Below are 13,540 nucleotides of genomic sequence, written 5' to 3'. Positions count from 1 at the left end.
ATGCAATGTTTATGTCAGGCCTCTGAGACTCTCACTCACCTCACAGCATCCAAAGCAAAATGGAGACTATTCTTCTGCCAAGCAGATTCTTATCCTATTCCAAAATCTAAAATGAGAACTCCAGGCAGGGCCACAAATAGGGTTATGAGGCTGACTACCTTCTCCGCCTCATGCCTAGGGTTGCCACCTTTTCTGGAAAAAAATACCTATATATTTATCTTTTTTCCCTATTAATAACATTGGGATCAACCATCATTTTTACCAGCCAGGCCTGTAAAATACTGGCCAGATGGCAACCCTATCATGAGGCCCCTAGTCCGGTCCCCTCATGCCTAGGGTTGCCAACTTTTCTGGAAAAAAAATACCGGACTTCCCATATATCATACCTCCCAACACTTTGGAAGTAAAAAGAGGGACAAAAAATTTTTCCCCGCACAAAGCGCAGCAATTTTTTGGACCACACCCCTTTCTGTGGCCACACCCCCTTATTACCATGTTCGTTTTACAAAATTTGGCAGGTTATGAAAGTTTGAAAATATTTCTCCTTATCTAAACTGTGTTTTTGTGTCTCAAAATTGTTACAAAGTGTCTTATTTGCACCTGTTAGCTGTTCTGGGCTCTCTGCTAAAAGCCAATTAAGTGAGAAACTTTGTTTCTTTTTCTGGCTGTTCAGTGCAGAGAAAAGAGGGACGTTCCAGTACAAATGAGGGACTGCGGGTTGAGCTGTCAAAAGAGGGACAGTTGGGATCAGCCATCATTTTTACCGCCCAGGCTGGTAAAATACTGGCCACGTGGCAACCCTAACTCTGTACCAGGTCAGATAGTGAATTGTTCAGGCCCACACTACAGTAAATAACCCCCAGCCTTTATCTTCACACGTGTGTGGATAGTTTTAGGCACAAACCAGCAAATTCTAGTTGGTCTGGACTGGGAACGCATACTGAATCCACACTATTAAACTCATTGTAAATCTCCGGAGCCAGTGAATACAGCTACATTTCAGATATAATTTATTTTAGATTTGCTCATGTCTGAATATGAACATTAAGATTCAAATTAGGCTCTGTATTGGATTTTTCATTATGGAACCAAAATGGACAGGACAGTAAACGTAACGACCAATCAAACAAAAATACAGGAATTTGTAGATGTTTCATTCATTTTTTTATGTTTTCTGTGCTAATGTATTTATTCAGCTGCTGCACCAGGTGTAGAACGGAACAGCCCTCGCTGGGTGATGATATGATGGATATTATAAAGTGCACAGAGGTTCTGGGTAGCTCCAACTCATTTTGCCTATTTCAGTACGGACGTCTTCACTCCTCACACCACCTGCAGGGGGTCTCGGTCTCTCTGGGACACCACAACTTGCACTTGCCCTTCTAATGCCTGATGGATCTGCCCTCCAAGTTCCTGCAGATACCCTCTCTCAGAGTTGCTATGCTCACACAGGACCACGCTTCGCCCCTCGGCAACAGCATCCAGAACATCGTGATGGGACATCTCACCTGGGTAGGGGAGAGAAAATGTCAGAATAAGAGTTAGGGTGCTAAGTCTCCCCCTACAGATACTAGTGTCATGTCACTGCATGTAGCAGCCAGAGAGAATGTATGTGAACATAGGGTTATACGTGGAGGCTTACGGGGGTTATGTAATGAAAGGCGCTAACTTTGCCCAAGGGCAGTAACCCATAGCAACCAATCAGCAGGTACCATTTACTGGTTACTTATTTCAAAGTGAGTATCTTATTGGTTGCTACGGGTTACTGCTTTTGGGCAAACTTAGTGCCTTTTATTACATATGGGGGTAGGACTTTAAAGTGGACCTTTCACCCAGACATAAAAAGCTGTAAAATAAATAACCTTTTCAAATTAAGTATGAAACCCAAATTATTTATTTTTTATTTAAGCATTCATAGCTGTTGTAAATTCATTTAAAAATCTCAGCTGTCAATCAAATATTTCCTGCCCCTCCTCTATGCCTTAGGGATAGAGGTGGGGCACTTCCTAGATATCACTGCTCTCCCCACATTCCCTCTGTTCTCTTCACCATTTAATTGTGCAGACCGGGCATGGGGATGGACATTGTCCCCCATTCTGGTGCACAAACAGGATTCAGAGATGATGCAAGGCTTGTCTTAATAACAGTGTCCGCAAAATGGCTCCTGCCTGCTTGTTATAATTATGAATTCCCAGACAGAAGGAAACAAGATTCAAATAATTTTTACAGTGAAATTAAAGTTTAATTGTTTTGCTTGACTAATGTGATAAAATAGGATTTGGAATTATTTTTTTGGGTGACGGGTCCCCTTTGAAAAAAAAATAAAAAATTATATATATATATATATATATATAGACAAATACAAGATTCCTCTGCACTCAACCCATTATCAATATATTTAAGACAGCGACATTTTGTGCATACTGCTACTGAAAAATGCCTTACCCTTTAAACAAAACAGGGATTGTTTGTCCATATATTGCAATATATTTAAGCTGGCCAACTACGTCAAAGTCATCCCATATCTGGCCAGTCCTATGCTCAATTTTCATCTGATTCATTAAGAATTCTATGGTTTAATTATACATTTTATAAAAGGGACGAATACGTTTTACCTGCAACTTGCTAGCTGCTTTCAAAGTAAAACTCCCAAACTTGGCTGCCCTTTTATTAGACACCAGTGGGATCACCTGACTATAGTTGGAGGGGGTGGGAGCTACAACATGGAGCTGGTCACTGCTTCTGTATAACTATAACAAACAAGGGAAAGTTGTGCTCACCACTAGTTTAACTAGTGGTGAGCACAACTTTCCCTTGTTTGTTATAGTTATACAGAAGCAGTGACCAGCTCCATGTTGTAGCTCCCACCCCCTCCAACTATAGTCAGGTGATCCCACTGGTGTCTAATAAAAGGGCAGCCAAGTTTGGGAGTTTTACTTTGAAAGCAGCTAGCAAGTTGCAGGTAAAACGTATTCGTCCCTTTTATAAAATGTATAATTAAACCATAGAATTCTTAATGAATCAGATGAAAATTGAGCATAGGACTGGCCAGATATGGGATGACTTTGACGTAGTTGGCCAGCTTAAATATATTGCAATATATGGACAAACAATCCCTGTTTTGTTTAAAGGGTAAGGCATTTTTCAGTAGCAGTATGCACAAAATGTCGCTGTCTTAAATATATTGATAATGGGTTGAGTGCAGAGGAATCTTGTATTTGTCTATATGTTTTTTGTGGTCACACCCTCATTGCACCCCCGCCTAATGATTTTAAAAACTAGTGGTGAGCACAACTTTCCCTTGTTTGTTATATATATATATATATATATATATATATATATATATATATATCATGATATCAATGAAACAATACAACAAGCAAAAGTCATTACCTGTGAGGTAAAGATCAGCAGGGATACCACCAAGGATACTACTCCCCGACCCTGCACACACAGCTGCCACTCTTACTGAGGATTCTGGGGAGAGGACAAAAACAGGAGTGAACACTGCACAGCGTTTTGGACCCTGTACATACAGAATCAGGGAATGAAGGTCATCTCCCCCCCCCCCACAATATACACTTAATCCGTTCTACCTATATTCCCTTTTACCTGCTGGATAATAAAAAGTTTTTGTCAGGTTCCTGGACATCAGATATACACTGAATATAAACAAGAGCCAGTTACACACCCAGAGTTTTGCCACTACCCAAAGCCAAGCGCAGATGAGGGAGATGCAGGTGCTTTTTAATGCGTTCCACAGCAGCTGCAATAGACACCGGTTCAGCGAGAGTGCAGAGACGTCCCATTCCGGTGTCCACAAGTGGAGGCTGCAGAGGGAAATAACCCAATAATAAAGTGGCTTTCACCTTAACTACAATTATTTTCTATAATATGGGGAATATCATTTTTAACTATGACTGGTGCATAGTCACTTACCTTCTGTAGGCTGAGGAGCTGCAGGCTGTTGTACACATGTGGCTCTTCTGATAGGATAGCTAGTGCCTCCACCAATGCATTCTGGGAGCAGCTAAGGCTTACATTTTGACCTTCGGGGCTAATAAAGGTCAAACAAACAATCGGAACCAGTCAGGATGAATGTTTAGACATAGCAACAAGTATGAGCATGTGACACCGATCAATAGTTACCTGGCAGTGGAGGTGCAGACGCTGACCCCCTGGATGGATTTCAGCCTGGAGAAGATGTTCTCAGCAGTATCTAGTCTGAACTCTAAGAGGTGCCCAAAGCCACCAGGATACGTGAGGGAAGTAGATGCATGGAGTGGCACAGACTTGCTTGGCCCTGGAGCCAAGCAGAGAGAAGTGAGAAGGCGAGTGACAGCCATGCAGGGTGATACAAAGGGGAAAGAAGAAGCATAAGCAAAGGATTACACCCATAAGCCTACACAGCACCAAAACTATACATTCCTTAAAGGGGTTGTTCCCATTTGAATTAACTTTTAGTATGATGTAGAGAGTGATATTCTGAGTCAATTTGCAATTGGTTTTCATTTTTTATTATTTGTGGTTTTTTACTTATTTAGCTTTTTATTGAACAGCTCTCCAGTGTGCAATTTCAGCCATCTGGTTGCTAGGGTCCAAATTAGCCTAACAACCATGCACTGATTTGAATACAATTCTGGAATACGAATAGGAGTGGGCTTGGATAGAAAGATGATTAATAGAAAGTAGCAATATTAATGAATGTGTAGCTTTACAGCGCATGTGTTTTTAAGTGACACACACTTGAAAGCTGGAAAAAGTCAGAAAAAAGCAAATAATTACAAAACTATAAAAAAAAAAAAAAATAAATAATGAAGAGCAACTGAAAAGTTGCTTAAAATCATCCATTTTATAACATAATAAAAGTTAACTTAAAGGTGAACCACCCCTTTAAGACTATCCCTACTAGAAGCTAGGTGCTTAAATAATAAATGCCTTTAATGTCCAACAAATTCACTTTACTGCAGGTCAAGTACTTTCAAATTAGGACAACACATATGTATACATTCAGAAAGAGAGAAGTGCTCACCTAGAGCCCTGGCCAGCCAGTCATTGACTCCGTTTGCCAATGCATCACAAGATGTGTGAGGAGAGTATATCGCCAGGCGCTTTTCCAGGGCTTTAACCACCAACCTCTCTTTCCAGTTTTTCTGGGTGACGCGCTTCAAGGCTTTAAATACTGGCGGATGATAGGACAGAATCATATTAGCTTCCATATTTATCGCCTCGTCCAGCACATCTTCCGTCAGATCATTGGTCAGGAGAAGCTTGTGGACCTGGTGCGGAGGACTGGGCTCCACTAAAAGCCCCACATTATCCCAGCCTTCTGCCAGAGCTGGAGGGGTGAGTGCATTGAGGTGGGAGACCACTGAACCAAGATCCATGAGGCTACGGAATGGGAACCTGTGGCTGAAATGCGTTGAAATATATGAATGTCTGAAGGCCCTACTGGACAGCATCCAGCACAATCACAAAGGAACCTAGAATGAGATGAATCGCTGGTTATTAAGCTGTTTGCATGTGAAATACAGATAAAGAGCAGACATTACTATTCAAGGTTTCAGCTGTAATGGACTGGAAATCTGTATGACCACCAGAATGCAAATAAAGCCGGCAATACATGGGCCGATGAAAGCTGCTTATTGGCCTGTGTGTATGGGGCCCACCAGTGCACGACATTTAGCTGGAAATTGAAGATCCTGATGGAGGAGGACCACATTGGTTAGAGGGATGGAAGACTTCAATTATGAGGGTAGACTGACAAGGTTGGGGTTGTTTTCTCTGGAAAAAAGGCGCTTGTGAGGGGAAATGATTAGACTTTACAAGTACATTAGAGGACATTATAGACAAATAGCAGGGGACCTTTTTACCCATAAAGAGAATCACGTACCAGAGGCCTCCCCTTCAGACTAGAAGAAAAGAAGTTTCATTTAAAGGAACAGAGTAGGGGGTTCTTCACAGTGAGGACAGTGAGGTTGGGGAATGCACTGCCGGGTGATGTTGTGATGCTGATTCAGTTAATGACTATAAGAGGGACTTGGATGATTTCTTGGACAGACATAATATCAAAGGCTATTGTGATACTAAACTCTATAGTTAGTATAGATATGGGTATATATCATTTATGTGACAGTAGGGAGGGGTGTGTGTATGGGGCTGGGTTTTCATTTGTAGAGGTTAAACTTGATGGACTTTGTCTTTTTTCAACCCAATTTAACTATGTAACAATGGTACACTGGTACTGCACTCCTTTTTTAAAAGAAAAAAAGCTCCCTTTGCAGAAATATATTTACTGAGAAAAAGGTTGTTGTGTTCAATATTTATTTTCCCTGCTGTATACTGTGGTCCCCTGTCAGGTCCCCTAAGTTGATGATTGGCTGGCTCCTGGGCCCTTGTCATCCTGAAATGCTGTTCCGATTTTGCCCTAGCTTTATGGGGGAGGGGACACATTGCTGATTTAAAAATCAGAATCTTGCCTCTTCAAGTTATCAGGAGCAGGGTTTTGCTATCCTTGGTTATTTGCAGGCATGACATAAGGTTCTCAAATCATCTCACTAGAGCAGCACCCCTGCCTGGTACCCTGAATACTGAGAGGCAAATCTCCTGCACACCCTGGAAAAGAAACCAGTGGGAATTGGGATGCAGAATATGGGTGGAGCTTGGAAAGTTTGTGGGGGTTTTTTTGGGGGGGGGTGTTCAATGAAGATCATAAAAGGCACTTTCCTTTTATCTCTGTTAAAATTAAAGGCGTATAATTAGCTATAGTATCTTTAAAGATGTATAATATAATGAATGTGGGTCCCTATGAGTCCGTGGGATCCATTTCTTTCCTTCTCTACCTGTAACGCCTCAGTTCTTTAACGCCTTATGTACTTAGTATGTCCAGTTCAGAGAACGACTGTGCCAGACAAAGAAAAGACCTGAGTAGCTAATGTCACCTGCAGCCGATACTGACCCGCTGTCAAACGCTCTAATGCACCTTAGCGTGTGTCGTGGAAGCGGCCATCTTACTACACCCGATAAACCGGATGTTCCAATAGTTTAAGGATCGGGAAGTCGGCCATCTTGGTACTCACAAAACAGACTACGATTTCACAATGGGAGAAAGAAGTGAGGACGTCGTCTCGGCGACGCAGAGAAAACGGAAGCGGCGCCTTTTGATGACACTGACCAGCGAAGTTCCCATGTTGCTACTCCCTATTCAAAAACCGGTTTATATTAACTTTCTTCCTGTAGAAACTCCGCCATCTTGCTACACTCTTGTGCGAAAGAAACGTGAGTTGTAGAAAAAGCGAGGGAAGGCAGCGGTATGTTATTGCTATTATATATCTATATATATTCAGGTGTTTATTGGCTGCTTAGTGTGTCTCATCAGCACACGGACACGGTGTGAACAGACTGAAATTCACTCTGGAGCAGTGTTTGCATTGGCTGCTCTTCATGGCAAGGGTTGACAATATTCAATACTGTGTCATGTTGTAGTTTTGTCTTAGAAGCTTTTCATTTGCTGCCCCTTTATCTAAAGCTTGTGTGTGGGGGAAGGTAAATCCTGCTACACCGTCACTAACTCCACTTCCTGTCTGGCAGGCACTGGATGTCTTTGATTGTGTCTCTGTTACATTATATTGCTGCATTATCCTCAGCCTGGTGCCCATCAAACACTAGCCCACTAATGTAGGAAAACCTGGCTCTTTAGTATTAGTCCTGCTCATTCAACCTTGCTTAGTGCCTGAAGGGTTAAAGGGGTTCACCTTTAAGGGCAGAGACTCTGGGAGATTTAGTCACATGGTGACTCATCGCCTCTCCTTCTCGGGCGAATAATGTCCCCGAAAAGCCTTCCCGCCGGCTAGAGTCTAAATCCTTTAAAGGCACTCTGAGTTCTTTCTTTTCTTTGTTTTCTGCGCAACGAGGAAACTTCAGCCGACTTCGGCCACCCCGCCGGACATTTAGACTCTAGCCAGAGGAACGTTTTCTCTGGGAGATTAGTCGCCCGAGAAGGAGAGGCGAATGCGATTACTCGTCATGTGACTAAATCTCTCCGAATCTTCCCGTGTGTCTCTACTAAGGTTGCCACCTGGCCGGTATTTTACTGGCCTAGCCGGTAAAACACCTGCCGGGGCCGGTATTACAAATTTACCGGCAATGTAGCTGCCGGTAAATTTGTAATACCCTTAAAAAGACCCCTCGGCCTGCCCCCAATCCTCTGTAAACTTATCTTTTTCCTCCGTTTTTGTCCTGGCCGCGACGTGGCCCCGCCCCCTTTACAACCCTTTGACGTCACACCCGCGCCTTTTTGTACCCGCCCCCCACTAGCCGGTAAAAAAATCTAGCAAAAGGTGGCAACCCTAGTCTCTGCCCTAGTACGTTATAGAATGGCTAATTCTAAGCAACTTCTCAATTCATTTTCATTAATTCTTTATAATTGTTTTAGGAGTTATTTGCCTTCTTCTCCTGACCCTTTCCAGCTTTCAAATGGGGGTCAATGACCCCATCTAATAAAAAAATGCTCAGTAAGGCTACACATGTATTGTTTTTGCTAATTTATTGTATTACTCATCTTTCTATGCAGGTCTCTCCTATTCATATTCCAGTCTCTTATTCAAATTAAAGAGTGGTTGCTAGGGGAATTTTGTCCCTAGCAACCAGATGGCTGAAACTTCAAACTGGAGAGCTGCTGCATAAAAAGCTAAATAACTCCAAAACCACAAATAATAAAACATGAAAACCAATTGCAAATTGTCTCAGAATATCACTCTCTACATCATATGAAAAGTTAATTTAAAGGAGAACAACCCCTTTAACTATACAAAACTGGATCCACAATTTGCTTTTGTAAAAAAGAAAAAAGGGCTGTTAGTTTTATGTGATGACAGTAAATACTGAGGGACAGAGGTTGGTAGGAGAAGCTGTGGTGTTTCTTCCACAGGAGATGGCTGATAATATCATGTATTTTACCGTTCAGGTGAGTGAGCACAGTCCTGGGCTGCCACAACATCAAACGGTGTGACACAAAATGGTGAGTTGCAAATGGCGCTGAGCACTTTTCCTTTATTGTTTACAAAACTCCAGACTCTAACGTGTAGTTTCTCTCAGGCTGTGACGCTTCACACGGATCTGGGGGAGATCAAGATCGAATTGTTTTGTGAGAGAGCCCCGAAGGCCACTGAGGTGAGATGTTTTTCTGTCGTAGGCAGGGGTGTGTCGTAGGCAGGGGTGTGTCGTAGGCAGGGGTGTGTCGTAGGCAGGGGAGTGTCGTAGGCAGGGGTGTGTCATAGGCAGGGGTGTGTCGTAGGGAGGGGTGTGTCGTAGGCAGGGGTGTGTCGTAGGCAGGGGAGTGTCTGTAGGCAGGGGTGTGTCGTAGGCAGGGGTGTGTCGTAGGCAGGGGAGTGTCTGTAGGCAGGGGTGTGTCGTAGGCAGGGGTGTGTCGTAGGCAGGGGTGTGTTTGTAGGCAGAGGTGTGTCTTGATTGGATGAATGAACTATAGAAAGTTGTGAGTTGTGCCGATTACCCTGTATCTTGTGTTACTCCTCATGGACTCATATTCATAGGCTTCTAATATTGTCCCAAACTGTCTATTTGTGTCCCTTTAGAACTTCCTCGCTCTCTGTGCCAGTAACTATTACATCGGCTGCCTCTTCCACCGGAATATCAAGGGCTTCATGGTCCAGACTGGGGATCCTACAGGTGAGACCCCCCTCCCCGTCCAACTCTACTTGCTCTTCCCACGGCTTGTTACTGACATTCCTTCTTATAAATCTAATGATTAGGGCAAATAGGGTCTTGAGTTGTATTAAATGGGGCAGAGAATCACGGGAGGAGGGGGTCCCACTGTATAGAGCACTGGTAAGGCCCCATCTAGAATATGCCGTACAGTTTTGGTCTCCATCACTCAAACAGGACATTATTGTATTAGAGAGGGTACAGAGAAGGGCAACTAAGCTGGTAAAGGGAAAATCTTAGCTATGAGGAAAGACTGGCCAAATTGGGGATGTTCACGCTGGAGAAGAGGCGCTTAAGGGGAGATATGATAACTATGTATAAATATATAAGGGGATCATATAATAATCTCTCTAATGCTTTATTTACCAGTAGTTTCTTTCCAGCTGACACAAGGTCACCCATTCCGATTAGAAGAAAAGAGGTTCCGCCTAAATATTGGGAAGGGGTTTGTTACAGTGAGAGCTGTGAAGATGTGGAATTGTCTCCCTGAATCAGTGGTACAGGCTGATACATTAGATAGGTACAAGGAAGGGTCGGATGCTTTATTCACCAGTAGCTCCTCCCAGCAGACAGGAGGGAGCCAATGAGATTAGAGGAGGGAAAGGGGTGTTACAGGGAGAGCTGGGAAGTGAATCAGTGGTACAGGCTGATACATTAGATAGTTACAAGGAAGGGTCGGATGCTTTATTCACCAGTAGCTCCTCCCAGCAGACAGGAGGGAGCCAATGAGATTAGAGGAGGGAAAGGGGTGTTACAGGGAGAGCTGGGAAGTGAATCAGTGGTACAGGCTGATACATTAGATAGGTATAAGGAAGGGTCGGATGCTTTATTCACCAGTAGCTCCTCCCAGCAGACAGGAGGGAGCCAATGAGATTAGAGGAGGGAAAGGGGTGTTAGAGGGAGAGCTGGGAAGTGAATCAGGGGTACAGACTGATACATTAGATAGGTACAAGGAAGGGTTGGATGCTTTATTCACCAGTAGCTCCTCCCAGCAGACAGGAGGGAGCCAATGAGATTAGAGGAGGGAAAGGGGTGTTACAGGGAGAGCTGGGAAGTGAATCAGTGGTACAGGCTGATACATTAGATAGGTATAAGAAGGGGTTGGATGGTGTTTAGCAAGTGAGGGAATACATGGATATGGGAGATAGCTCATAGTACAAGTTGATCCAGGGACTGGTCCCATTGACATATTGGAGTCAGGATGGAATTTTTCCTGACCTTGAAGAGGGTTCAGAGGGTTATTCGGCTTCCTCTGGATCAACTGGCAGTTAGGCAGGTTATATATAGACTTAAATCTTTTTTTCAACCTTACTTACTATGTAACTATCAAAAATGGTCACTCTCTCTCTCCTACTTTTTTTTTCCAGGTACAGGAAAGGGAGGCCAGAGCATTTGGGGCCGGAAGTTTGAAGATGAATATAGCGAATATCTAAAGGTTTGTCTTCAATTTAATGAAAGTTGTGACTGCAGTAATGACAAAAAGGCATTTCTATTAGGATTACTTGCTTACACTGTATATTTTATGTCATGGGGTAACATTCAAAGGGCTGGAGGATTTTTAATAAAATCATATTGGAAATCTGCTTAGTAAGCTATCACTATACTAAAAATACATATTTACATCTTTGAGACCTTTTAGTCAAGGAAGTTGTCAGGAGAAAGAAAGAGGCTGCTCTGATGTTCTTCTGCTTAGGAAAGATTTGAGAGAGGTTTCTAATTTTATTCCTAAGCAGAAGAACATCAGAGCAGCCTCTTTCTTTCTCCTGACAACTTCCTTGACTACTTGGTGGTCAGACTGGTGGGAAACTGACCAGCAGGTGGCGCTGTTGTAACAAAATTCATTCATATTAACAGTACATGTATCCCTTAATATCTTGGAATAAAATATAAATAAATAATGAATGTAAATGACAAAAGTGCTTAGAATAGCCCCCTCATCAATTTTACATTCATTTTATTTATCCTTTAAGTTGGCGTATGTTCATTGTTTCTGTCGCTAATCTCCTCCCATCACCTTCCAGCACAGTGTTCGTGGAGTGGTCTCTATGGCCAACAATGGCCCCAACACTAACAGCTCTCAGTTCTTCATTACATACGGGAAGCAGCCGCATCTGGATATGAAATATACAGTGTTTGGAAAGTGAGTGCAATTCGGGAACTCTCTCTCTCTGCAGTGGGTTGCCCTTTAAATAAAGGCTTTCACCGCCACAAAGCAGCAATAAAATGTGATGTATAAGCATTGCTGCCCCTATTCACCTCTACACAGAGAGCTCAAGTGCAAAATCTACGGTTTAATTAATGTGTTATTATATATCCCAACGCATTTTACACTCATGCAGGCGAATGAAATGCGTTGGACTATTTTATTACACTTTACATAAACTATACTTTTCCTACTCTGTGCCCCTTTTTTCAGTGCACCAACATACCTAGACCCAGTCATGTGACACACTTGTTGCTGCTTGTGCCTCTTAAAGGGATACTGTCATGGAAAAACATTTTTTTTTTCAAAACACATCAGTTAATAGTGCTGCTCCCGAATTCTGCACTGAAATCCATTTCTCAAAAGAGCAAACTGATTTTTTTATATTCAATTTTGTAATCTGACATGGGGCTAGACATATTGTCCGTTTCCCAGCTGCCCCCAGTCATGTGACTTGTGCCTGCACTTTAGGATGGAACTACTTTCTGGCAGGCTTTTGTTTCTCCTACTCAACGTAACTGAATGTGTCTCAGTGGGACTTGGATTTTACTATTGAGTGTCATTCTTAGATCTACCAGGCAGCTGTTATCTTGTGTCAGGGAGCTGTTATCTGGTTACCTTCTCATTGTTCTGTTGTTTGGCTGCTGGGGGGAAAGGGAGGGGGGTGATATCACTCCAACTTGCAGTACAGCAGTAAAGAGTGACTGAAGTTTATCAGAACACAAGTCACATGACTGGGGGCAGTTGGGAAACTTACAATATGTCTAGCACCATGTCAGATTTCAAAATTAAATATGACATTTTTAAAAAAAAATTCGAATTTGATTTTCAAGATTTATCCAACTCTGGCCCTTTAATAATTTAAATTTGACCATTCCCCACCTAAAACCTGCTGAATTCCTGTACAAGTCAATGGGAGAGGTCCATTGACTAATTTGAAGATTTTTGTAGCCTTCCTGACGTTCAGGTTTTTTTCGGAGGAAAAATTCGAATAGAGTTTGGTCAATTCATGTTTTCGGGTTGGCAAAATTAATCAGAGTTTTAGATGTTCGATTTTGTTTTTCTTAAATAACCCCCCAATCAAATTTCATATATATTCGAATTTAAGGGAGTTTTCATTAAAAAAAAATGAATTTGAAATTCGACCCTCGATAAATGTGCCTCTAAATCAAGAATAAAGGAAGAATCTAATTTTGTCCCGTCTTTCTCTTACCTGCAGAGTGATCGATGGCCTTGACACACTTGATGAGCTGGAGAAGCTGCCGGTGCACGAGAAATCCTTTCGCCCCCTCACCGAAGTGCGGATTAAGGACGTCACAATACATGCCAACCCCTTTGCCCTCTAGCTTATGATTGGCTTAAAGATGGCTTCACTCGTCAGAATCCTGCAAAGTGACTTCTGGGGGTTTTGTGTTTGGAATCTGCAATTCATTTGCAGCTGTGGGCCCAGTCATGGGATGGATCACCTACGAGGAACCCAATGTTGCTTCGGCAATGTCTGACATTATCTACACCAGCAGCTTCTTACTGTCAGCCATTGCTCCTAAAAGGATAAGTGAACCTTTAAAATAAGTGAATGTAAAATTGATGAGGGGGTCTATTCTAAGCACTTTT

General features: G+C 42.6%; 2 protein-coding genes across 5 annotated transcripts; one reads left to right on the top strand and one right to left on the bottom strand.

Annotated features, from left to right (window-relative positions):
• Window positions 1-993: 993 nt before the first annotated feature.
• On the bottom strand, window positions 994-7,072 carry nif3l1.S (NGG1 interacting factor 3 like 1 S homeolog). 2 transcript variants are annotated; one of them, XM_018237647.2, is made up of 7 exons: window positions 6,942-7,072; window positions 5,033-5,483; window positions 4,150-4,303; window positions 3,940-4,057; window positions 3,692-3,830; window positions 3,394-3,477; window positions 994-1,508 (listed from the first exon to the last, which is right to left on the bottom strand). In XM_018237647.2, exons 2-7 carry the CDS (start codon window positions 5,460-5,462, stop codon window positions 1,324-1,326), a joined length of 1,110 nt encoding a protein of 369 aa, XP_018093136.1. In that variant the 5' UTR covers window positions 5,463-5,483; window positions 6,942-7,072; the 3' UTR covers window positions 994-1,323. The 2 variants fall into 2 exon arrangements, with proteins under 2 accessions (XP_018093136.1, NP_001090487.1); NM_001097018.1 differs by having other exon boundaries at window positions 1,142-1,508; window positions 6,959-6,996.
• A 72-nt stretch (window positions 7,073-7,144) lies between these two features.
• ppil3.S (peptidylprolyl isomerase like 3 S homeolog) lies at window positions 7,145-13,540 on the top strand. 3 transcript variants are annotated; one of them, XM_018239396.2, is made up of 7 exons: window positions 7,145-7,278; window positions 8,966-9,019; window positions 9,097-9,171; window positions 9,594-9,687; window positions 11,091-11,158; window positions 11,745-11,863; window positions 13,146-13,540. In XM_018239396.2, exons 2-7 carry the CDS (start codon window positions 9,017-9,019, stop codon window positions 13,270-13,272), a joined length of 486 nt encoding a protein of 161 aa, XP_018094885.1. In that variant the 5' UTR covers window positions 7,145-7,278; window positions 8,966-9,016; the 3' UTR covers window positions 13,273-13,540. The 3 variants fall into 3 exon arrangements, with proteins under 3 accessions (XP_018094885.1, XP_018094884.1, XP_018094886.1); XM_018239395.2 differs by having other exon boundaries at window positions 7,172-7,310; window positions 13,146-13,539; XM_018239397.2 differs by lacking the exon at window positions 7,145-7,278 and adding an exon at window positions 7,481-7,677.

The sequence above is a fragment of the Xenopus laevis genome, chromosome 9_10S (genome assembly GCF_017654675.1).
Source record: "Xenopus laevis strain J_2021 chromosome 9_10S, Xenopus_laevis_v10.1, whole genome shotgun sequence".
NCBI classification, from domain to species: Eukaryota; Metazoa; Chordata; class Amphibia; order Anura; family Pipidae; genus Xenopus; species Xenopus laevis.
Note: the sequence above shows the minus strand (reverse complement) of the source record. Positions and strands in the feature narration are given on the sequence as shown.

What these genes read in the sequence shown, in the direction of transcription:
- nif3l1.S (XM_018237647.2), bottom strand. Translation starts at nt 5,462, where the DNA reads ATGCTGTCCAGTAGGGCCTTCAGACATTCATATATTTCAACGCATTTC. An exon ending in CTGGCTGGCCAGGGCTCTAG is followed by an intron (nt 4,304 to 5,032) that starts GTGAGCACTTCT and finishes GCTTGGCTCCAG; the next exon opens with GGCCAAGCAAGTCTGTGCCA. An exon ending in GGGTAGTGGCAAAACTCTGG is followed by an intron (nt 3,478 to 3,691) that starts GTGTGTAACTGG and finishes TCCTCTCCCCAG; the next exon opens with AATCCTCAGTAAGAGTGGCA.
- ppil3.S (XM_018239396.2), top strand. An exon ending in GAGCCCCGAAGGCCACTGAG is followed by an intron (nt 9,172 to 9,593) that starts GTGAGATGTTTT and finishes GTGTCCCTTTAG; the next exon opens with AACTTCCTCGCTCTCTGTGC. An exon ending in CCAGACTGGGGATCCTACAG is followed by an intron (nt 9,688 to 11,090) that starts GTGAGACCCCCC and finishes TTTTTTTTCCAG; the next exon opens with GTACAGGAAAGGGAGGCCAG.